The 26,099-nt window shown below is 43.2% G+C and overlaps 1 protein-coding gene across 1 annotated transcript in view; it reads right to left on the bottom strand.

Annotated features, from left to right (window-relative positions):
• Positions 1-1,039: 1,039 nt before the first annotated feature.
• The window catches only part of LOC103187563 (hemicentin-1-like), a 40,475-nt gene continuing 15,415 nt past the window's right edge, over positions 1,040-26,099 (bottom strand). The window contains exons 7-16 of the mRNA XM_042344601.1: positions 20,692-20,937; positions 20,177-20,422; positions 19,664-19,909; positions 12,301-12,546; positions 11,305-11,550; positions 10,309-10,554; positions 2,978-3,223; positions 1,982-2,227; positions 1,592-1,876; positions 1,040-1,380 (exon numbers count right to left, since the gene is read on the bottom strand). Of these exons, the coding sequence (XP_042200535.1) occupies positions 1,211-1,380; positions 1,592-1,876; positions 1,982-2,227; positions 2,978-3,223; positions 10,309-10,554; positions 11,305-11,550; positions 12,301-12,546; positions 19,664-19,909; positions 20,177-20,422; positions 20,692-20,937 (2,423 nt within the window). The 3' untranslated portion in view covers positions 1,040-1,210. The remainder of the gene's footprint in view (positions 1,381-1,591; positions 1,877-1,981; positions 2,228-2,977; positions 3,224-10,308; positions 10,555-11,304; positions 11,551-12,300; positions 12,547-19,663; positions 19,910-20,176; positions 20,423-20,691; positions 20,938-26,099) is intronic.

Below are 26,099 nucleotides of genomic sequence, written 5' to 3'. Positions count from 1 at the left end.
TTTCATTTGTCACTTTGACCAGGGATGTTTCTGTGCGGTGGGCAGCACGGAAACCCGATTGAAGGGGTTCGTGAAGGGAGTGGCGGGAGAGGTAGGAGCGAAGCTGGGAAGCAATGACTCGTGCAGGACCTTGGAGAGGAAAGGGAGGTTGGAGATGGAGCGGTAATTTGAGAGCAGGGTTGGGTCTAGGAAGGGCTTTTTAAGGATAGAAGTGATGAAGGACGTTTTTAAAGGGGTGGGAATGGTAACAGTGGACAGGGAGAGGTTTATGATGTCTGTGAGTAGAGGGGCAAGGGGTGGAACTGCATTAAAAAGAAGAGATCCTACAATGTTTAACATATCCAAAGGGAAGGGTTTGATGCAACTTCACCACAACACTTGTGGAGACTTGTGGAGTCCTGTAGCTCAGTGGTTAGAGCATTCCCCTCACAAGCGAGAGACCTGGGCTTGATTCCCGGCAGGGCAAAATGTTGGGCAAGTTTCCTTACTTCACACCTCTGTTTGCCAAGCAGTAAATAGGAACCCGATTGTTAGTCGATTCGCGGATTGCTTTTCCTGTGGTAATAATTTTTAAAAAAAGGTCACTTCAATCCACGACTATTGTGGGACGCTGCTGTGTGCATTTGGCTGCCGCGTTTCACCCACAAAATATACAGTCAATTCACTTTGCAGTATGTTCTATGAAGGACTTTGAGACATCTCAAAGACGTGATAAGCTACTATACTATACTTCGTGGAGTCCTGTAGCTCAGTGGTTAGAGCACTTGCTTTGCAAGCGAGAGACCTGAGTTCAATCCCAGGTAGGGCGAAACCTTGGGCAAGTTTCCTTACTCCGCACGCCTAATAATAATAATCCCCCCAAAAACCCAAAACAGTAATAAATTGGTCATTTTCTATCTACGACTGTTTGTGGGACATTGCTGTGCGCAATTGGCTGCCGCGTTCGCCCACAAATATACAGTCAATTCACTTTACAGTGTGTTCTGTGAAGCGCTTTGGGACGTCCTCCCAACGTGAAAAGCGCTATATCAAATGCAAGGATTATTATTATTATTATTATTTTTATATCAAATGCAAAGATTATGATTAACACAAAAATGTAAGCAGCCAAACTGTCAGCAAGCCATATTTTCTTCCTGGTGTATATAACTTTGCTGTTATTGATAAAATCTCCGGTTGTGATTACTCTTCTATGCAGCTATGGAGTAACTTAAACCGATGGAGTGATAACATATAGACTGTAATTGGGATTTGAAGGTCTCACTTCATATGCTCCTGTTCTGTAGATCTTGGAAAAGTAATACACCATTCCTAACAATAATAACAATAAAGCCACTACCAAGAAAAGGCTTATTGCTAGAAGATGTATTACTTGAATTCCTGGAAAAAAATATAAACAAACATTACCCAAGCATTCATTAATTTCCTAACCATTCATACTTATTGAGAAGATTTTTTCAAAAGCATTCTGTTAAGGAGTAATCTCCTCCCCGACAAGCCCCCCATGAAAATGGAAGAAAACAGACAGCAGAATTGCCACATTACTGCTTCTAAAATTCACATTACTCAATCAGGTTTTGTTTAAACTAACCGTTGACACTGATTTCCACTTTCTGCACATCGGTTCCATGGTGATTATTAGCTCTACATTTATAAATTCCGCTGTTTCCTGAATTTGCGTAAGAAATAAAGAGAATTCCAGAGGGATATTCTTTAACATTTGTGCTCTGATGAGGGTATTCCCAGCTCAAATTAGCTGATGGATTTGCTTCAGAGAAGCAGGTTAATGTAACGTTGTCACCATTATTGATTTGTATCGGAGACTCTGGTGTCCTTTTGGTTTTATTGATTGATATGGTCGTGTTCCGAGGCTTATCTGCAAAACAAAACATGCTTTGAAAATAGGAAGATAAAAATAAGAAAATAATCTTCATCTCAATCATCTCCTCAGTTTTTAAATATCCTGAAATCTGTTACTTACACATGATGGTTACATTCAGAGAATAGTTTGTGGATCCATATTTATTGGTGGCCGTGCAGGTGTACAGACCAGCATCATCCATGTGGACTGACTGGATATGAAGCGTCCTTTCCCGGCTCAGATGTTTCCCATCTTTGGTCCAGGTTAGCCGGGGAGCTGGGCTTCCTGTCACATCACAACTTACAGTCTGTGGTTTCCCTTCAACCCAGTCTTCGCTTGCTTTATTGATATCTACTGTTGGAGCATCTGTAAGTTTATTAAAATAAAATATTAAGGTTTACAGAACGAAACGTTCAAGGTTTTACAGACCAGAAGCGACAGATACACAGCTGGAGAAATGGTGAATTGTCTTTTCTCAGAAGCACTGTTGTAGCTCTATGTCCCGAGCTTATCCGCATAACAAAACAGGCTTTGAAAATAGGAAGATGAAAATAATCTTCATCTCACTTCATCAAAGGAAACGTTTTCTCTTCATCTCCTCAGTTTTTAAATAAGTTTTCTCTCTGGACCTTTGCACATGGCGCTGTGTAACAGCTGATGTCACCGTTTCCTCCCTTCCTGTCTGCCTTCCAGAGGAGAATTTCCCAACCTCAATCTCACTCAAGTTTCCAGTTGTCCTGACCGGAATAATAGGCCTTTCCCTCGTAAGAGAGAGGTGGACAGGTAAAGAAGGTGGTTTGATCTCACCCTCTCAAAATACACCTTACTGTCATGTTATATTTTGTGTCTGCTTGCTGTTATGCCCACAAAATATACAGTCAATTCATTTTACACTGTGTTCTGTGAAGCCCTTTCAGATGTCGCGAAGGTGTGATGAGGCGCTATATCAAATGCAAGGATTATTATTTATTATTCCTTTATGGTTCTCTCTGCTGCTGCACCTGAATAGCTATTTACTGAATGTGATTTCTTAAAAGAACACACGTGTAGACCTATTTTAGCTTATAGAGCAGACGATCGTGTTAAAAACCTCAAACCCTGCAATCTGTTACTTACACATGATGGTTACATTCAGAGAATAGTTTGTGGATCCATATTCATTGGTGGCCGTGCAGGTGTACAGACCAGCATCATCCATGTGGACTGACTGGATATGAAGCGTCCTTTCCCGGCTCAGATGTTTCCCATCTTTGGTCCAGGTTAGCCGGGGAGCTGGGCTTCCTGTCACATCACAACTTACAGTCTGTGGTTTCCCTTCAACCCAGTCTTCGCTTGCTTTATTGATATCTACTGTTGGAGCATCTGTAAGTTTATCAAAAAAAAGATTAAGGTTTACAGACGAGAAGAGACAGATACACAGCTGGTTCACACTAAGGAATGGCGAATTGCCTGTTCTCTGTTGAAACTCAGAAATCTAAACTCCTACAGTAGAACCCCATTATAACACAGGTTCATTTATTTAACCTTACGTTACACATGTGACCATTTAACCAATCCGTCTACATGGCGTGTGCTGTCCTTCAGCGTCTCTTGTGATAAAATTCCTTACCGTTCAAAAGAGACAGTGAAACACCTACACAGACTGCGTCCTTGGCATAAACACCCATTATAGTTCAATATAAAACTCTCAGCTTATATATACTTCACCCGCGGCTCCGAGCACACTTTATGACTAAAGAGGAACTTACAGTTGACCTGCAGTGTTACTGAGGAGGTTTGTATCTGCATGGTGTTATTAGACTCCAGGACTATTTCTGCAACGCAGGTGTAGTTCTGGCCATCGTCTGATTTATTTGCAGTGATATTGAGAACGTTCCTCAATCTATTATCGTCGTCTGGCAAACCAGGAGCGTTTGTGAATGCTGTATGAAGAATCTCGTCCCCTTTCAGCCATTTGAGGATCAGTCTGTCTTTAGGGTAGACTCTGGGGCCAGTGCACTCCAGACTGTATTGCTTCTTCTCTTGCAGTGCTCCAGGAGGTTGAGTGATGTTTAATTCACGGTCTAGAAGAGAAATCCAGTTCCCATTTTATCACTCAAACAACCTTTGAGACATCTCAAAGCGCTTAACCCAATATACTGTGAAGTGAATTGATTGTATATTTTGTGGGCTAAATGCATCAACGAATTGTGCCCAACAGTGTCTCTCAAACAGTTGTAGATTGAAGTGACCAATTTATTATTATTTTGTTTTGAATTATTTTGTTACCCCTGGAAGAGCAATCTGCCAATTGACTAACAACCGGGTTCCTGTTTATCGAGTTCTGTGAAGTAAGGAAACTTGCCTAAAGTTTTGCCTGAATCAAACCCAGGGCTTATGCTTTCGAGGCGGGTGCTCTAACTACTGAGTTATATAAACATTCAAGTGGAAACGAGATAGATATCTAAAAAAACAGCAACTTGAACGAGTATTGGAAAAAGACAAGTCAATGGGACTGAATAAATTACTACTCTTTGAAGGAGCTTTTCTGAGTCACGGAATAATCCTCAAAGGCAAAGGTCTAGAAGTATTTTTGATATCTATATCTTTCCTGTAGCTGTAGAATGACAAAAATACATTAGTAAATATACTTCTCCCTGAAGCAAGGATCGTGCATTTTCCCTGTTCCGTGGCCAACCGCCAGACTGCTCTACACCACCACTTTCTGAATCTGTACACTCTGATATAGTTAATTGTTTCCCGCAGTAAAATAGCTTTTTACAACAAGATGTTTCACTTACTGTACACTGGGACACTGATTTCCTTCTTCTCTCTCGTTCTGTTGTATTGCACATCACGTAGCATGGGTACTTTAGGTCCCATTTCAGGACATTTGAATAAGAGTACTGTTGCCAATTTTCACCCTCTGTTATATTAGGCTTTGTCCCTCCACTTTTCCCTTCAATTGTGAATTGTGGTTCAGGACATGTTGTAGTGCAGTTCATCTCCCAAAGTTGTCCGTATTCCACAGCTTGGGGGTTTGAGAGAATCTGCACCTCAAATCCAGTCACTGTCAAAGAAACAAATCATATGAACTATTGAAAGGAAAGAGCTGGTAATTGAGATGGTCTCCATTGGCATGACTATGCCAGCTCCCTCCTTGCTGGACTTCCCAACTCTATAAGCTGCAGATATTCAGAACTCTCCAGCTCCCAGCTCTGTGAGCTGATCACCCCCATCCTCGCCCGGCTCCACTGGCTCCCCATCCCTCAAAGTTTAAGATCTTCGTCCTCACTTTTAAAGCCCTCCACAAGGGGTTATGAGGTCGCAGAGGCAGGGGGCAGAAAGGCCATTGAGGGCTTGGAAGGTGAGAACCAGGAAGTAAGTTCAGCAGTCACAAATATTGACAACTTTACAGATGAGAAATAACTGTATCAATGTGAATTTACTCTCTAAAGCAGAGTGGAGGTGGCGGTGAGCAGCTTAATCTGTCAATCACTTTGAAACCAGTAACAAAACCGAGAGACCCACACACGGACAGAGAGAGAGACACACAGACAGAGAGAGAGAGACACACAGACAGAGATGGAGACACAGGCAGAGAAAGGGAGATACAGAGACACAGAGAGAGAGAGAGAGAGAGAGATAAAGACACAGATAGAGAGAGATATACAGAGACACGGACAGAGAGATACAGAGACACACAGACAGAGGGAGTTACAGAGACAAACACAGTCAGACAGTGCAAGATACAGGACACAGAGTGAAATACAGAGGCACACAGACAGAGAGAAATATACAGCAAGAACAAAATTAAATTTATAGAGCGCCTTTCATGTCGGAAAGACGTCCCATACAAAGATACAAACAGAGAGAGATACAGAGGCACAGACACAGAGAGAGATACAGACAGAGACAAAGAGATACAGAGACAGAGAGATAGAGAGAGAAATACAGAGGCACACAGACAGAGAGAGATATACAAAGATACAGACACAGAAAGATACAGAGACACAGAGAGGGATACAGAGACACACAGACAGAGAGAGATATACAAAGGTACAGAAAAAGATACACAGAAAGATAGAGTCACAGGGAGAGATACAGAGACATGGACAGAGAGAGAGATAAGGGACACACAGAGAAAGATAGTGACACAGACAGAGATTCAGAGACACCATCAGACAGAGAGAGAGTGATACAGAGAGACAGAGAGATTCAGAGACTACAGAAAACAACAACAAAATGACATTTATATAGCGCCTTTCAAGTCAGGAGGACGTCCCAAAGTGCTGAACAGTCAGGTGTCGGGGCCTGAGCATGGGGGAGGGGTGGTGTAGGGGTGCGGGAAGGCAGAGAGGTGGGAGGGAGACCAAAGGCACGGTCGAAGAGAAGGGTCTTGAGACCGGACTTGTAGGAGGCGAGGGAGGAAGCGAGGTGGAGGGACCGTGGGATAGAGTTCCAGAGTGTGGGGGCAGAGAGGCCACTGATGGTAGGGCGGGTCGGGTGGGAGACATGGAGCAGGCCGGAGCCTGATGAACGGAGGGAGCGGGCAGGTTGGTAGGGAGTCAGCAGGTCAGAGAGGTGGGAGGGGGCAATGCCATGGATGGCCTTTAAAGGTGAGAACGAGAATCTTGAACTCGATCCTCTGGGGGATGGGGAGCCAGTGGAGTCGGGTGAGGGTGGGAGTGATGGGGTCACAGAGCCTGGTGCGCGAGACTACATGAGCTGCAGAGTTTTGGATGATCTGCAGCTTGTGATGGGAAGAGTTGGGAAGGCCGATGCGGAGGGAGTTCCCGTAATCAAGTCTTGAGGTGACGAATACATGGGTTAAGGTTTCGGCAGCCTGAGGCAGTGGCGGAAGAGATACAGAGACAGATATCTCGTCACTGGCTGCATTTTTTAAAATTTGTATTAATTGTTACATTTCTAATTTTGATTGCAACTAAAATATAGTGAAACTCAGTAATATAGTTACACAATTTAAAACAATTTAAAACATGATCCTTATGGGTTGTTTCAGGAAGCAAAACATAAAAATGTTACTTATGCTGTACACAGTTGTTTCTCAAGTCAGCATCCGGCCCTCAGCAGCCAAAAGTTTAGGCCATCCTCTAATGTATAGAGAATAATATTAGAATAATTTAAACCCGCCGCTGCCTACCTGACACACTGAGGAGTAACTTGCAAAAGCAAATAAACCCAACAGGTGAATTCAGTCTGAAATCCATGGGCGACAAGGAATTCCTGATCCGCACTCGTAAAAATGCTGCACGTTCCGATGCCTCAGATCAACTTGGTTTGTGGCGGGTTCTGTGCAGGCATGCGCATTACTGAGAACCCACGCCTTTTCTGAGAAATGGAAACTGTGAATTAACGGTCGTTGTGGGGGATTTTCTAGCATTTGGAAGTAGAGGTGTCCTCTCTCTACATTAGTCCCTCAATTGCACAGGCATTATGTCCTCGGCTGGAAAAGTTTTTGTGATAAAGGATTGTTTTGTTCACAAAACATACAGTCAATTCACTTTACAGTATATTCTGTGAAGCGCTTTGAGACATCTAGAAAACGTAAAAAGGCTCTTCATCAAATGCAAGGATTATTATTATCAGCGTAACTTACCCAAGAAAGCGTCTGCTATTTCCAGAAGTTTGGTTTCCTATTTAATGCAAGAATTCCGATTATTCACATTAATTTATTTCTAACTGCCAGGCTCAGTTAGTCTCAGCCAGGCTCAATTGGTCACACTCTCGCCTCTGAGGTATCTTATTTGGAATAGAATACACACTGTAAGAAATAATAAACAAACAATTTGCTCCTTGAAAAAAACATCTTTATTCATTTCGGAGGATTTCCCTCCAATCAGGCTCACACACCTCTCTCAGCATTTGGTAGAAGTATCATGTGAGACAATATTACACTGGTCAAGTTGATGATATCGAATAGTACAGACATTTCCACTTATATAGTGTCTTTCACCTCAAATGTGAAATGCTTAGCAATGAAGTGAATGACCAATTTATCTGAAGCATTTTGAGAGAAATCCCCTTCTCTTTTCCTATACTCATGGGATGTTTAACATCCATCAAGCTGCGCAGCTTTACCTTAACTTGCCTCCATGGGCTTGTCCCCTCCTACCTCTCCGACCTGGTAAACCTTTATCAACCTGTCCGCTCTCCCGCTCAGCAGGCTCTGGCCTGCTCCATGTCCCCCGGACGGCCCACCCCAAATCGGACTGAGAGTTCAAAGATCCAACCAGAGTCTTGAACGCAGAGGTAAGTGTGCTGTCCACTGAGCCAAACTGATATCTGTTCCTACCCTCCAAAGGAACCTGAAATATTTTGATGTGATAAGGACAAGGTGAAATTCATGAATGAGATTAGGTTTTGAAAATTACCCACCCAAATAATACTGCAATCATATTTTTGCGAGCATATTATTAGTAAGTGGACCTCAAGCGATGAAGAAATTAAAAAGGCTTGTAACCGACACTGATAGTCAATTTAGCATTTTATAAAATATAATTACATGTGTTTGAGAACTACAATTGTGATCCAGCGCTGATGAAATTGTCACTTCATGTTTGCCAGAAGGTAACACAATTTCTACTTACAACCGTTAATGAATGAAGTACTACAGTATATACTCATTTAAAAACACTGTCTCAATAATGGTGACACTTGTAAAAGTACAGTATATGTTACAGTTTGGGCGTCATAACCTTAATCTTTAAACAAATACTGGGAAAATGGAAGCAATTCAAAGGTTCCCTTGAAAAAGTGTAGTACTTGCGGGACATGTGGTTCTGACAGTGAGGACAATGTGCCGTAGCTGCAGTCACCCACGATCAGCAGTAAAATTCTTTAGCAAAAGCTTTGATATTTTTCATGTTTTCTCCAGAATTGTTGACATTTAATTCAGGTTTTGTCATTCCTTGTCGCTTATGGTGTGGAGTCGTTTAAAGAACATAAAGGGATATCTTCTTGATGTGAGATTCCATTTGGGATCTGTGAGTTGTTGTTGGGCTTTGCATTTTGCAGGATGTATTTTCCTTGTCTCATAGAGATGAAACGCACATAGAGAATGATTCCAATTATAATGAGCCCTGCTGCGAAAAATGCTACAATTCCTGCAATAATACCACACCATGTCATATCTGGAGGAAGAAAAGGAAAATATTTTTTAATATTCCAATATTTTTACATGGAATGATTTATGTAATTGTAGCCATTAACCGCATATCATAAGAAGCATTTGTTACCTCCTAAATATGAGAAATATAATTTATTCCATGTATGTAAGTCAACAGTCCAACAAAACTACTTTTTGCAAGACACTGGCTGCTCTCAATTTGTCACCGTTTTCTGTATATTTCCCCTGCTGATTAATATTAGCCAATGGATTCAGAACCATTCCTTCATCAACAAATACTAAGGATAACCCAGTCAATCATTCCACTGTCTACAAGTGCAATAATAATAATAATAATAATAATAATAAACAATAGAGCATGACAGCAATTAGAGAGTTTCCAAAATTAGCCAAACCAGCGGTGCACAAGGACAGGGAAGGCACAGAGTGATTTGCTAATTCAAGGCTGAGGAGAAATCAGTCCCTGAATGGACCTCACTACAGTGGTTGTCTGAGACCAATTATCTCAGTCGAGCTGACATTTTTTGGTCAACCGGGTGTTTGAGACATGTGGAACCCCATCACCAAAGAGTGAGCTGGAGTTTAACCAGATAAAACTGTACAGCTTGCAGTTGAGAGCATTGCAGGCAGGATCCACCGCTCATCCAGTGAGGAATAGCCTTGAGGGCTTTGGCTTGCAGGGTTACCAGAAGCTGTTCCCAGTGACTTGTCTGACTTCCAGGTCCTGACGCTGAGCCAGGCAGAACTTGTCTGCCACCAACAATGCTTCAGAGAACAGCAGTGCCATAGGCTCAGGACATTTTAGCTGCTGGCTCGGGAATGGCAGGAGTGCTCTTTTAAGAAGGGAAATAAAACAAGAAAATAGAAGAAACTGCCACATCGCTTCTGAAAGTTACTTAATCAGATTTTGTTGAGATTTTAAACTAACCTTTGACGCTGATTTCCACTTTCTGCACATCGGTTCCATGGTGATTATGAGCTCTACATTTATAAATTCCGCTGTTTCCTGAATTTGCGTAAGAAATAAAGAGAATTCCAGAGGGATATTCTTTAACATTTGTGCTCTGATGAGGGTATTCCCAGCTCAAATTAGCTGATGGATTTGCTTCAGAGAAGCAGGTTAATGTAACGTTATCACCATTATTGATTTGTATCGGAGACTCTGGTGTCGTTTTGGTTTTATTGATTGATATGGTCGTGTTCCGAGGCTTATCTGCAAAACAAAACATGCTTTGAAAATAGGAAGATAAAAATAAGAAAATAATCTTCATCTCAATCATCTCCTCAGTTTTTAAATATCCTGAAATCTGTTACTTACACATGATGGTTACATTCAGAGAATAGTTTGTGGATCCATATTTATTGGTGGCCGTGCAGGTGTACAGACCAGCATCATCCATGTGGACTGACTGGATATGAAGCGTCCTTTCCCGGCTCAGAGGTTTCCCATCTTTGGTCCAGGTTAGCCGGGGAGCTGGGCTTCCTGTCACATCACAACTTACAGTCTGTGGTTTCCCTTCAACCCAGTCTTCGCTTGCTTTATTGATATCTACTGTTGGAGCATCTGTAAGTTTATTAAAATAAAATATTAAGGTTTACAGAACGAAACGTTCAAGGTTTTACAGACCAGAAGCGACAGATACACAGCTGGAGAAATGGTGAATTGTCTTTTCTCAGAAGCACTGTTGTAGCTCTATGTCCCGAGCTTATCCGCATAACAAAACAGGCTTTGAAAATAGGAAGATGAAAATAATCTTCATCTCACTTCATCAAAGGAAACGTTTTCTCTTCATCTCCTCAGTTTTTAAATAAGTTTTCTCTCTGGACCTTTGCACATGGCGCTGTGTAACAGCTGATGTCACCGTTTCCTCCCTTCCTGTCTGCCTTCCAGAGGAGAATTTCCCAACCTCAATCTCACTCAAGTTTCCAGTTGTCCTGACCGGAATAATAGGCCTTTCCCTCGTAAGAGAGAGGTGGACAGGTAAAGAAGGTGGTTTGATCTCACCCTCTCAAAATACACCTTACTGTCATGTTATATTTTGTGTCTGCTTGCTGTTATGCCCACAAAATATACAGTCAATTCATTTTACACTGTGTTCTGTGAAGCCCTTTCAGATGTCGCGAAGGTGTGATGAGGCGCTATATCAAATGCAAGGATTATTATTTATTATTCCTTTATGGTTCTCTCTGCTGCTGCACCTGAATAGCTATTTACTGAATGCGATTTCTTAAAAGAACACACGTGTAGACCTATTTTAGCTTATAGAGCAGACGATCGTGTTAAAAACCTCAAACCCTGCAATCTGTTACTTACACATGATGGTTACATTCAGAGAATAGTTTGTGGATCCATATTTATTGGTGGCCGTGCAGGTGTACAGACCAGCATCATCCATGTGGACTGACTGGATATGAAGCGTCTTTTCCCGGCTCAGAGGTTTCCCATCTTTGCTCCAGGTTAGCCGGGGAGCTGGGCTTCCTGTCACATCACAACTTACAGTCTGTGGTTTCCCTTCAACCCAGTCTTCGCTTGCTTTATTGATATCTACTGTTGGAGCATCTGTAAGTTTATTAAAATAAAATATTAAGGTTTACAGAACGAAACGTTCAAGGTTTTACAGACCAGAAGCGACAGATACACAGCTGGAGAAATGGTGAATTGTCTTTTCTCAGAAGCACTGTTGTAGCTCTATGTCCCGAGCTTATCCGCATAACAAAACAGGCTTTGAAAATAGGAAGATGAAAATAATCTTCATCTCACTTCATCAAAGGAAACGTTTTCTCTTCATCTCCTCAGTTTTTAAATAAGTTTTCTCTCTGGACCTTTGCACATGGCGCTGTGTAACAGCTGATGTCACCGTTTCCTCCCTTCCTGTCTGCCTTCCAGAGGAGAATTTCCCAACCTCAATCTCACTCAAGTTTCCAGTTGTCCTGACCGGAATAATAGGCCTTTCCCTCGTAAGAGAGAGGTGGACAGGTAAAGAAGGTGGTTTGATCTCACCCTCTCAAAATACACCTTACTGTCATGTTATATTTTGTGTCTGCTTGCTGTTATGCCCACAAAATATACAGTCAATTCATTTTACACTGTGTTCTGTGAAGCCCTTTCAGATGTCGCGAAGGTGTGATGAGGCGCTATATCAAATGCAAGGATTATTATTTATTATTCCTTTATGGTTCTCTCTGCTGCTGCACCTGAATAGCTATTTACTGAATGCGATTTCTTAAAAGAACACACGTGTAGACCTATTTTAGCTTATAGAGCAGACGATCGTGTTAAAAACCTCAAACCCTGCAATCTGTTACTTACACATGATGGTTACATTCAGAGAATAGTTTGTGGATCCATATTCATTGGTGGCCGTGCAGGTGTACAGACCAGCATCATCCATGTGGACTGACTGGATATGAAGCGTCTTTTCCCGGCTCAGAGGTTTCCCATCTTTGTTCCAGGTTAGCCGGGGAGCTGGGCTTCCTGTCACATCACAACTTACAGTCTGTGGTTTCCCTTCAACCCAGTCTTCGCTTGCTTTATTGATATCTACTGTTGGAGCATCTGTAAGTTTATTAAAATAAAATATTAAGGTTTACAGAACGAAACGTTCAAGGTTTTACAGACGAGAAGAGGCAGATACACAGCTGGTACACACTAAGGAATGGTGAATTGCCTGTTCTCTGTTGAAACTCTGTCAGAAATCTAAGCTCCTACAGCAGCCCATGGTCAGTGGAACCCCATTATAACACAGGTTCATTTATTTAACCTTACGTTACACATGTGACCATTTAACCAATCCGTCTACATGGCGTGTGCTGTCCTTCAGCGTCTCTTGTGATAAAATTCCTTACCGTTCAAAAGAGACAGTGAAACACCTACACAGACTGCGTCCTTGGCATAAACACCCATTATAGTTCAATATAAAACTCTCAGCTTATATATACTTCACCCGCGGCTCCGAGCACACTTTATGACTAAAGAGGAACTTACAGTTGACCTGCAGTATTACTGAGGAGGTTTGTATCTGCATGGTGTTATTAGACTCCAGGACTATTTCTGCAACGCAGGTGTAGTTCTGGCCATCGTCTGATTTATTTGCAGTGATATTGAGAACGTTCCTCAATCTATTATCGTCGTCTGGCAAACCAGGAACGTTTGTGAATGCTGTATGAAGAATCTCGTCCCCTTTCAGCCATTTGAGGATCAGTCTGTCTTTAGGGTAGACTCTGGGGCCAGTGCACTCCAGACTGTATTGCTTCTTCTCTTGCAGTGCTCCAGGAGGTTGAGTGATGTTTAATTCACGGTCTAGAAGAGAAATCCAGTTCCCATTTTATCACTCAAACAACCTTTGAGACATCTCAAAGCGCTTAACCCAATATACTGTGAAGTGAATTGATTGTATATTTTGTGGGCTAAATGCATCAACGAATTGTGCCCAACAGTGTCTCTCAAACAGTTGTAGATTGAAGTGACCAATTTATTATTATTTTGTTTTGAATTATTTTGTTACCCCTGGAAGAGCAATCTGCCAATTGACTAACAACCGGGTTCCTGTTTATCGAGTTCTGTGAAGTAAGGAAACTTGCCTAAAGTTTTGCCTGAATCAAACCCAGGGCTTATGCTTTCGAGGCGGGTGCTCTAACTACTGAGTTATATAAACATTCAAGTGGAAACGAGATAGATATCTAAAAAAACAGCAACTTGAACGAGTATTGGAAAAAGACAAGTCAATGGGACTGAATAAATTACTACTCTTTGAAGGAGCTTTTCTGAGTCACGGAATAATCCTCAAAGGCAAAGGTCTAGAAGTATTTTTGATATCTATATCTTTCCTGTAGCTGTAGAATGACAAAAATACATTAGTAAATATACTTCTCCCTGAAGCAAGGATCGTGCATTTTCCCTGTTCCGTGGCCAACCGCCAGACTGCTCTACACCACCACTTTCTGAATCTGTACACTCTGATATAGTTAATTGTTTCCCGCAGTAAAATAGCTTTTTACAACAAGATGTTTCACTTACTGTACACTGGGACACTGATTTCCTTCTTCTCTCTCGTTCTTGTTGTATTGCACATCACGTAGCATGGGTACTTTAGGTCCCATTTCAGGACATTTGAATAAGAGTACTGTTGCCAATTTTCACCCTCTGTTATATTAGGCTTTGTCCCTCCACTTTTCCCTTCAATTGTGAATTGTGGTTCAGGACATGTTGTAGTGCAGTTCATCTCCCAAAGTTGTCCGTATTCCACAGCTTGGGGGTTTGAGAGAATCTGCACCTCAAATCCAGTCACTGTCAAAGAAACAAATCATATGAACTATTGAAAGGAAAGAGCTGGTAATTGAGATGGTCTCCATTGGCATGACTATGCCAGCTCCCTCCTTGCTGGACTTCCCAACTCTATAAGCTGCAGATATTCAGAACTCTCCAGCTCCCAGCTCTGTGAGCTGATCACCCCCATCCTCGCCCGGCTCCACTGGCTCCCCATCCCTCAAAGTTTAAGATCTTCGTCCTCACTTTTAAAGCCCTCCACAAGGGGTTATGAGGTCGCAGAGGCAGGGGGCAGAAAGGCCATTGAGGGCTTGGAAGGTGAGAACCAGGAAGTAAGTTCAGCAGTCACAAATATTGACAACTTTACAGATGAGAAATAACTGTATCAATGTGAATTTACTCTCTAAAGCAGAGTGGAGGTGGCGGTGAGCAGCTTAATCTGTCAATCACTTTGAAACCAGTAACAAAACCGAGAGACCCACACACGGACAGAGAGAGAGACACACAGACAGAGAGAGAGAGACACACAGACAGAGATGGAGACACAGGCAGAGAAAGGGAGATACAGAGACACACAGAGAGAGAGAGAGAGAGATAAAGACACAGATAGAGAGAGATATACAGAGACACGGACAGAGAGATACAGAGACACACAGACAGAGGGAGTTACAGAGACAAACACAGTCAGAGTGCAAGATACAGGACACAGAATGAAATACAGAGGCACACAGACAGAGAGAAATATACAACAAGAACAAAATTAAATTTATAGAGCGCCTTTCATGTCGAAAAGACGTCCCATACAAAGATACAAACAGAGAGAGATACAGAGGCACAGACACAGAGAGAGATACTGACAGAGACAAAGAGATACAGAGACAGAGAGATAGAGAGAGAAATACAGAGGCACACAGACAGAGAGAGATATACAAAGATACAGACACAGAAAGATACAGAGACACAGAGAGGGATACAGAGACACACAGACAGAGAGAGATATACAAAGGTACAGAAAAAGATACACAGAAAGATAGAGTCACAGGGAGAGATACAGAGACATGGACAGAGAGAGAGATAAGGGACACACAGAGAAAGATAGTGACACAGACAGAGATTCAGAGACACCATCAGACAGAGAGAGAGTGATACAGAGAGACAGAGAGATTCAGAGACTACAGAAAACAACAACAAAATGACATTTATATAGCGCCTTTCAAGTCAGGAGGACGTCCCAAAGTGCTGAACAGTCAGGTGTCGGGGCCTGAGCATGGGGGAGGGGTGGTGTAGGGGTGCGGGAAGGCAGAGAGGTGGGAGGGAGACCAAAGGCACGGTCGAAGAGAAGGGTCTTGAGACCGGACTTGTAGGAGGCGAGGGAGGAAGCGAGGTGGAGGGACCGTGGGATAGAGTTCCAGAGTGTGGGGGCAGAGAGGCCACTGATGGTAGGGTGGGTCGGGTGGGAGACATGGAGCAGGCCGGAGCCTGATGAACGGAGGGAGCGGGCAGGTTGGTAGGGAGTCAGCAGGTCAGAGAGGTGGGAGGGGGCAATGCCATGGATGGCCTTTAAAGGTGAGAACGAGAATCTTGAACTCGATCCTCTGGGGGATGGGGAGCCAGTGGAGTCGGGTGAGGGTGGGAGTGATGGGGTCACAGAGCCTGGTGCGCGAGACTACATGAGCTGCAGAGTTTTGGATGATCTGCAGCTTGTGATGGGAAGAGTTGGGAAGGCCGATGCGGAGGGAGTTCCCGTAATCAAGTCTTGAGGTGACGAATACATGGGTTAAGGTTTCGGCAGCCTGAGGCAGTGGCGGAAGAGATACAGAGACAGATATCTCGTCACTGGCTGCATTTTTTAAAATTTGTATTAATTGTTACATTTCTAATTTTGATTGCAACTAAAATATAGTGAAACTCAGTAATATAGTTACACAATTTAAAACAATTTAAAACATGATCCTTATGGGTTGTTTCAGGAAGCAAAACATAAAAATGTTACTTATGCTGTACACAGTTGTTTCTCAAGTCAGCATCCGGCCCTCAGCAGCCAAAAGTTTAGGCCATCCTCTAATGTATAGAGAATAATATTAGAATAATTTAAACCCGCCGCTGCCTACCTGACACACTGAGGAGTAACTTGCAAAAGCAAATAAACCCAACAGGTGAATTCAGTCTGAAATCCATGGGCGACAAGGAATTCCTGATCCGCACTCGTAAAAATGCTGCACGTTCCGATGCCTCAGATCAACTTGGTTTGTGGCGGGTTCTGTGCAGGCATGCGCATTACTGAGAACCCACGCCTTTTCTGAGAAATGGAAACTGTGAATTAACGGTCGTTGTGGGGGATTTTCTAGCATTTGGAAGTAGAGGTGTCCTCTCTCTACATTAGTCCCTCAATTGCACAGGCATTATGTCCTCGGCTGGAAAAGTTTTTGTGATAAAGGATTGTTTTGTTCACAAAACATACAGTCAATTCACTTTACAGTATATTCTGTGAAGCGCTTTGAGACATCTAGAAAACGTAAAAAGGCTCTTCATCAAATGCAAGGATTATTATTATCAGCGTAACTTACCCAAGAAAGCGTCTGCTATTTCCAGAAGTTTGGTTTCCTATTTAATGCAAGAATTCCGATTATTCACATTAATTTATTTCTAACTGCCAGGCTCAGTTAGTCTCAGCCAGGCTCAATTGGTCACACTCTCGCCTCTGAGGTATCTTATTTGGAATAGAATACACACTGTAAGAAATAATAAACAAACAATTTACTCCTTGAAAAAAACATCTTTATTCATTTCGGAGGATTTCCCTCCAATCAGGCTCACACACCTCTCTCAGCATTTGGTAGAAGTATCATGTAAGACAATATTACACTGGTCAAGTTGATGATATCGAATAGTACAGACATTTCCACTTATATAGTGTCTTTCACCTCAAATGTGAAATGCTTAGCAATGAAGTGAATGACCAATTTATCTGAAGCATTTTGAGAGAAATCCCCTTCTCTTTTCCTATACTCATGGGATGTTTAACATCCATCAAGCTGCGCAGCTTTACCTTAACTTGCCTCCATGGGCTTGTCCCCTCCTACCTCTCCGACCTGGTAAACCTTTATCAACCTGTCCGCTCTCCCGCTCAGCAGGCTCTGGCCTGCTCCATGTCCCCCCGGACGGCCCACCCCAAATCGGACTGAGAGTTCAAAGATCCAACCAGAGTCTTGAACGCAGAGGTAAGTGTGCTGTCCACTGAGCCAAACTGATATCTGTTCCTACCCTCCAAAGGAACCTGAAATATTTTGATGTGATAAGGACAAGGTGAAATTCATGAATGAGATTAGGTTTTGAAAATTACCCACCCAAATAATACTGCAATCATATTTTTGCGAGCATATTATTAGTAAGTGGACCTCAAGCGATGAAGACATTAAAAAGGCTTGTAACCGACACTGATAGTCAATTTAGCATTTTATAAAATATAATTACATGTGTTTGAGAACTACAATTGTGATCCAGCGCTGATGAAATTGTCACTTCATGTTTGCCAGAAGGTAACACAATTTCTACTTACAACCGTTAATGAATGAAGTACTACAGTATATACTCATTTAAAAACACTGTCTCAATAATGGTGACACTTGTAAAAGTACAGTATATGTTACAGTTTGGGCGTCATAACCTTAATCTTTAAACAAATACTGGGAAAATGGAAGCAATTCAAAGGTTCCCCTGAAAAAGTGTAGTACTTGCGGGACATGTGGTTCTTACAGTGAGGACAATGTGCCGTAGCTGCAGTCACCCACGATCAGCAGTAAAATTCTTTAGCAAAAGCTTTGATATTTTTCATGTTTTCTCCAGAATTGTTGACATTTAATTCAGATTTCGTCATTCCTTGTCGCTTATGGTGTGGAGTCGTTTAAAGAACATAAAGGGATATCTTCTTGATGTGAGATTCCATTTGGGATCTGTGAGTTGTTGTTGGGCTTTGCATTTTGCAGGATGTATTTTCCTTGTCTCATAGAGATGAAACGCACATAGAGAATGATTCCAATTATAATGAGCCCTGCTGCGAAAAATGCTGCTACAATTCCTGCAATAATACCACACCATGTCATATCTGGAGGAAGAAAAGGAAAATATTTTTTAATATTCCAATATTTTTACATGGAATGATTTATGTAATTGTAGCCATTAACCGCATATCATAAGAAGCATTTGTTACCTCCTAAATATGAGAAATATAATTTATTCCATGTATGTAAGTCAACAGTCCAACAAAACTACTTTTTGCAAGACACTGGCTGCTCTCAATTTGTCACCGTTTTCTGTATATTTCCCCTGTTGATTAATATTAGCCAATGGATTCAGAACCATTCCTTCATCAACAAATACTAAGGATAACCCAGTCAATCATTCCACTGTCTACAAGTGCAATAATAATAATAATAATAAACAATAGAGCATGACAGCAATTAGAGTTTCCAAAATTAGCCAAACCAGCGGTGCACAAGGACAGGGAAGGCACAGAGTGATTTGCTAATTCAAGGCTGAGGAGAAATCAGTCCCTGAATGGACCTCACTACAGTGGTTGTCTGAGACCAATTATCTCAGTCGAGCTGACATTTTTTGGTCAACCGGGTGTTTGAGACATGTGGAACCCCATCACCAAAGAGTGAGCTGGAGTTTAACCAGATAAAACTGTACAGCTTGCAGTTGAGAGCATTGCAGGCAGGATCCACCGCTCATCCAGTGAGGAATAGCCTTGAGGGCTTTGGCTTGCAGGGTTACCAGAAGCTGTTCCCAGTGACTTGTCTGACTTCCAGGTCCTGACGCTGAGCCAGGCTAACTTGTCTGCCACCAACAATGCTTCAGAGAACAGCAGTGCCATAGGCTCAGGACATTTTAGCTGCTGGCTCGGGAATGGCAGGAGCGCTCTTTTAAGAAGGGAAATAAAACAAGAAAATAGAAGAAACTGCCACATCGCTTCTGAAAGTTACTTAATCAGATTTTGTTGAGATTTTAAACTAACCTTTGACGCTGATTTCCACTTTCTGCACATCGGTTCCATGGTGATTATGAGCTCTACATTTATAAATTCCGCTGTTTCCTGAATTTGCGTAAGAAATAAAGAGAATTCCAGAGGGATATTCTTTAACATTTGTGCTCTGATGAGGGTATTCCCAGCTCAAATTAGCTGATGGATTTGCTTCAGAGAAGCAGGTTAATGTAACGTTATCACCGTTATTGATTTGTATCGGAGACTCTGGTGTCCTTTTGGTTTTATTGATTGATATGGTCGTGTTCCGAGGCTTATCTGCAAAACAAAACATGCTTTGAAAATAGGAAGATAAAAATAAGAAAATAATCTTCATCTCAATCATCTCCTCAGTTTTTAAATATCCTGAAATCTGTTACTTACACATGATGGTTACATTCAGAGAATAGTTTGTGGATCCATATTTATTGGTGGCCGTGCAGGTGTACAGACCAGCATCATCCATGTGGACTGACTGGATATGAAGCGTCCTTTCCCGGCTCAGAGGTTTCCCATCTTTGGTCCAGGTTAGCCGGGGAGCTGGGCTTCCTGTCACATCACAACTTACAGTCTGTGGTTTCCCTTCAACCCAGTCTTCGCTTGCTTTATTGATATCTACTGTTGGAGCATCTGTAAGTTTATTAAAATAAAATATTAAGGTTTACAGAACGAAACGTTCAAGGTTTTACAGACCAGAAGCGACAGATACACAGCTGGAGAAATGGTGAATTGTCTTTTCTCAGAAGCACTGTTGTAGCTCTATGTCCCGAGCTTATCCGCATAACAAAACAGGCTTTGAAAATAGGAAGATGAAAATAATCTTCATCTCACTTCATCAAAGGAAACATTTTCTCTTCATCTCCTCAGTTTTTAAATATCCTGAAATCTGTTACTTACACATGATGGTTACATTCAGAGAAGAGTTTGTGGATCCATATTTATTGGTGGCCGTGCAGGTGTACAGACCAGCATCATCCATGTGGACTGACTGGATATGAAGCGTCTTTTCCCGGCTCAGAGGTTTCCCATCTTTGGTCCAGGTTAGCCGGGGAGCTGGGCTTCCTGTCACATCACAACTTACAGTCTGTGGTTTCCCTTCAACCCAGTCTTCGCTTGCTTTATTGATACCTACTGTTGGAGCATCTGTAAATTTATCAAAATAAATATTTAAGGTTTACAGAACGAAACGTTCAAAGTTTTACAGACCAGAAGCGACAGATACACAGCTGGAGAAATGGTGAATTGTCTTTTCTCAGAAGCACTGTTGTAGCTCTATGTCCCGAGCTTATCCGCATAACAAAACAGGCTTTGAAAATAGGAAGATTAGAAAATAATCTTCATCTCACTTCATCAAAGGAAACATTTTCTCTTCATCTCCTCAGTTTTTAAATATCCTGAAATCTGTTACTTACACATGATGGTTACATTCAGAGAAAAGTTTGTGGATCCATATTTATTGGTGGCCGTGCAGGTGTACAGACCAGCATCATCCATGTGGACTGACTGGATATGAAGCGTCTTTTCCCGGCTCAGAGGTTTCCCATCTTTGGTCCAGGTTAGCCGGGGAGCTGGGCTTCCTGTCACATCACAACTTACAGTCTGTGGTTTCCCTTCAACCCAGTCTTCGCTTGCTTTATTGATATCTACTGTTGGAGCATCTGTAAGTTTATCAAAAAAACGATTAAGGTTTACAGATGAGAAGAGACAGATACACAGCTGGTTCACACTAAGGAATGGTGAATTGCCTGTTCTCTGTTGAAACTCTGTCAGAAATCTAAGCTCCTACAGCAGCCCATGGTCAGTGGAACCCCATTATAACACAGGTTCATTTATTTAACCTTACGTTACACATGTGACCATTTAACCAATCCGTCTACATGGCGTGTGCTGTCCTTCAGCGTCTCTTGTGATAAAATTCCTTACCGTTCAAAAGCGACAGTGAAACGCCTACACAGACTGCGTCCTTGGCATAAACACCCATTATAGTTCAATATAAAACTCTCAGCTTATATATATTTCACCCGCGGCTCCGAGCACACTTTATGACCAAAGAGGAACTTACAGTTGACCTGCAGTGTTACTGAGGAGGTTTGTATCTGCATGGTGTCATTAGACTCCAGGATTATTTCTGCAACGCAGGTGTAGTTCTGGCCATCGTCTGATTTATTTGCAGTGATATTGAGAACGTTCCTCAATCTATTATCCTCGTCTGGTAAACCAGAAACGTTTGTGAATGCTGTATGAAGAATCTCGTTCCCTTTCAGCCATTTGAGGATCAGTCTGTCTTTAGGGTAGACTCTGGGGCCAGTGCACTCCAGACTGTATTGCTTCTTCTCTTGCAGCGCTCCAGGAGGTTGAGTGATGTTTAATTCACGAACTGTTTGAAGAGAAATCCAGTTCCCATTATGTCACTCAAACAACCGGTGTCAGTGCTTTACCAGCCAATCACACAGACACACACACTGCATGAATCACAAATGCTCTTTGTAGGTCAGTGACCTCTAGGAAATAACATTATGGGGTACAGTACATAGGTTGTTCGGGACATATGTGCATGCGATCGCCAGGAAGGTGGAAGGTGAACTGGGTGGACCTTGGTCTTTTTTTCGTCTTAGCATTTCTTGTGTTCTTATGTTCTTGTTGGGTACAGGTACAGGTCATAGTCAGAGATTTTATCTGCATTGTTCCAAGATCCCAAAACTAGAAATCTGATGAATTGTGAGGAAATCCTTGTTGATGTGAATGTAATACAGTACAGGAAGCCCCACACTATAGTATGAGAAGAGGGGAACAGCAGGGCAGAGCATTCCATAAGGTCTTTCAACTTATCAGGGTTTTGATGGAGTAGCCCAGGAGAAATTATTTTCACTGGTCAGTGAGCAACAATTGAGAGACATCATTGTAGAGATCAGGAGGATTTACTTCACAAAGAACAGTCAGAATATGGAATGCCCTGCTATGTGCAGTGGTTCAATCCATGTAATAATAATAATTCTTGGATTTGATACAGCACCTTTTGGCGTCTTTGAGACTCAAATCACTTCACAGAATATACTGTGAAGTGAATTGACTGTATATTTTGTGGGCGAAATGCATCAACGAATTGCACACAGGAGTGTCCAACAAACAGTTGTGGATTGAAGTGACCAATTTATTACTATTTTGTTTTGAAGGAATTATTACCCCTGGAAAAGCAATCTGCCAATCGACTAACAACCGATAGGTAAACAGAAGCTGTGAAGTAAGGAAACTTGCCTAAAGTTTTGTCCTGCCTCGGCATGAATCAAACCCAGATCTCATGCTTTAAAGGCGAGTGCACTGAGCTATATAAACATTCAAGCGGAAACTAGATGGATATCTAAAAAAAGCAGCAACTTGAATGGTATTGGAAAAAGACAAGTCAATGGGACTGAATAAATTACTCTTTGAAGCAGCTTTTCTGAGACACGGAATAATCCTCAAAGGCAAAAGTCTAGAATTTTTTTGATATCTATATCTTTCCTGTAGCTGGAGGAGAAAAAAAATACATTGGTAAATAGACTTCTCCCTGAAGCAAGAATCGTGCATTTTCCCTGTTCCGTGGCCAACCGCCAGACTGCTCTACACCACCACTTTCTGAATCTGTACACTCTGATATAGTTAATTGTTTCCCGCAGTAAAATAGCTTTTTACAACAAGATGTTTCACTTACTGTACACTGGGACAGTGATTTCCGCCTTCTCTCTCGTTCCTGTTGTATTGCACATCACGTAGCATGGGTACTTTAGGTCCCATTGCGAGACATTTGAATAAGTGTACTGTTGCCAATTTTCACCCTCTGTTATATTAGGCTTTGTCCCTCCACCTTTCCCTTCAATTGTGAATCGTGGTTCAGGACATGTTGTAGTGCAGTTCATCTCCCAAAATTGTCCGTATTCCACAGCTTGGGGGTTTGAGAGAATCTGCACCTCAAATCCAGTCACTGTCAAAGAAACAAATCATTTGAACTATTGAAAGGAAAGAGCTGGTAATTGAGATGTTCTGAGATAATGAGGCGCTTCAGAACATGATAACAAACCGGCTTCTTATCAAAATAATTTCCTTTGTCAGCAGCTAATGTTTATTTGCTCAGCCGGGCATCTGACACATACGGAAACGCATCACCATGCTGAAGAGTCTCCACACCTGATGAGAGGGTTCCCCCTAGCTTTGGAAATATACCCGTGTCTGGATTGAGTGCACACTCTCTCCCCGGAGGGACTCACCCTGCTTACCTAAAACAGGAAAGTATGATACACAGATTGGCAAGAGCGAGCTTTGGAGTACCTGCTGAGTTTATCACATCTTTGAGATGTCTCAAAGCGCTTCACAAAATATACTGTAAAGCAAATTAACTGTAAATGAGTGAAACAGTGCAGCCAATTGCACACAACAGTGTCCCACAAACAGTCTTGGATTGAGTGACCGATTTATAATTTTTTTGAAGGGATTATTACCCCCACCATTTGACGAGCAACCAGGTTCCTACTTAATTACTGCGAGGTAAACAGAGGCTTGTGGAATAAGAAAACTTGCCCAACTTCTCCCTGGCCAGAAATCGAACCAAGGTCCTCTTCCTTGCAAGGCGAGCGCTCTAACTACGACAGGACTCCACATGAAAATGAAAAGCCTTTCCAGAATGAGAGAAATTGTGGGGAAAGGAGTGAATTCAAATGAACTAATTACATGCTGAAGCAATGTTTGATTGCGAGGGTAGTCCCCAACCACTTAACTACAGGATTTCCCTTTACCACTTCAGAATACCATACTATAAACATGAAAGAACATCTCCCTCTTCTACCTCCATATCACCTCTACACTTCAAGCTTATTCTGCCTTCCAAGCCCCACTCTCTCGTCTCCCCCAGCCCCAGCCCCAGCCCCAGCCCCCAGCCCCAGCCCAGCCCCCAGCCCCCAGCCCCAGCCCAGCCCCCAGCCCCAGCCCAGCCCCCAGCCCAGCCCCCAGCCCCAGCCAGCCCCAGCCCCCAGCCCCAGCCCCAGCCCAGCCCCCAGCCCCAGCCCAGCCCAGCCCCAGCCCCAGCCCCAGCCCAGCCCAGCCCCCAGCCCCAGCCCCCAGCCCAGCCCCAGCCCCCAGCCCAGCCCAGCCCAGCCCCAGCCCCCAGCCCAGCCCCAGCCCCAGCCCCCAGCCCAGCCCCAGCCCCAGCCCCAGCCCCAGCCCAGCCCAGCCCCCAGCCCAGCCCCCAGCCCAGCCCAGCCCCCAGCCCCAGCCCCAGCCCCAGCCCCAGCCCCAGCCCCAGCCCCAGCCCAGCCCCAGCCCCCAGCCCCAGCCCAGCCCCAGCCCCCAGCCCCAGCCCCCAGCCCCAGCCTCAGCCCCAGCCCCAGCCCCCCAGCCCCCAGCCCAGCCCCAGCCAGCCCCCAGCCCAGCCCCAGCCCAGCCCCAGCCCCCAGCCCCAGCCCCCAGCCCAGCCCCAGCCCCCAGCCAGCCCCAGCCCAGCCCCAGCCCCCAGCCTAGCCCCCAGCCCCAGCCCAGCCCCAGCCCCCCCAGCCCAGCCCCCCCAGCCCCCAGCCCCAGCCCCCAGCCTAGCCCCAGCCCAGCCCCCAGCCCCCAGCCCCAGCCCCCAGCCTAGCCCCCAGCCCCAGCCCCCAGCCCTGTTAATCTTTTACATCTCTTCCACCATTTACATCAGAAACAACCGCTATGACCATTTCCAGATCAACTGAAAATGGAAGTAAAAGACAATAAACACAACATGAAACGCTGTAACTTCGGCCGTTACAAATACTGATTATTTTGCAGAAGAGAAGAACTATGAACATGAATTTATTCTCTAAAGTATTGATATAGGAATTGAAACCCGTGGCTGCCTACCTGCCACACCGAGGAGTAACGTACAAATGCAAATAAACCCAACAGGTGAATTCAGTGTGAAATCCATGGGCGACAAGGAATTCCTGCTCCAAATCCTGCAGATCCCTCACGATCAGATCCGTTTGGTTGACTTGGTCTGTGTGACAATGATTTTAAATGGTGGGTTTTATACAGTGACGCTACGTAACCCTTTGATAAGAAACTCACTCCACTTGTAGGAAATTAAAACTGAACTAACTGTTGATCGGGAAATTCCAGCTGCAAAATCTGTACTTTCCCTCTCACACACTGCCCACAGCTCGGAGCAGAACTGACCTTTCTCTACACGAGCGCCTCAATTACGCAACAATTTTTTTGTCTCATAGGCTGCAAATGTGTTTGCAATGAAGGATCTGTCCGAGAGAGTGTGTGTAAGAGTTATTTCCAGAAATTTGACCTCACTGCTATTTAGATTTATTTATTTATAACCACTCAAGTCTTTGCTAGCCTGGCTCAATTGGCAGCTCACTTGCCTCCAAGACGAAGCGCTTTGAGACGCCTCACAGACGTGATAAGGCGCTATGTCAAATGCAAGGATTATTATAAATATTAAGACACCTTAATAAATATTAAGAAAATAAACTAAATATGAGAACCAATAACTAGATCGTCTATTCCTTGAAAAAATATCTCATGTGAGATAATATTCTCAAATTGGAGTCCTGTAGCTCAGTGGTTAGAGCACTCGCTTTGCAAGTGAGAGACCTGAGTTCAATCCCAGGCAGAGGGCGAAACCTTGGGCAAGTTTCCTTACTCCACACAGAGCCTAATAATAATCCCTCCAAAACAAAACAATAAATTGGTCATTTTCAATCTACGACTGTTTGCGGGACATTGCTGTGCGCAATTGGCTGCCGCGTTCGCCCACAAATATACAGTCAATTCACTTTACAGTGTGTTCTGTGAAGCGCTTTGGGACGTCCTCCCGACGTGA

The sequence above is a fragment of the Callorhinchus milii genome, unplaced genomic scaffold (genome assembly GCF_018977255.1).
Source record: "Callorhinchus milii isolate IMCB2004 unplaced genomic scaffold, IMCB_Cmil_1.0 Scaffold29, whole genome shotgun sequence".
Taxonomy (NCBI): Eukaryota; Metazoa; Chordata; class Chondrichthyes; order Chimaeriformes; family Callorhinchidae; genus Callorhinchus; species Callorhinchus milii.
The sequence above is the reverse complement of the archived record's forward strand: the minus strand, read 5'-3'. Positions and strand labels throughout refer to the sequence as shown.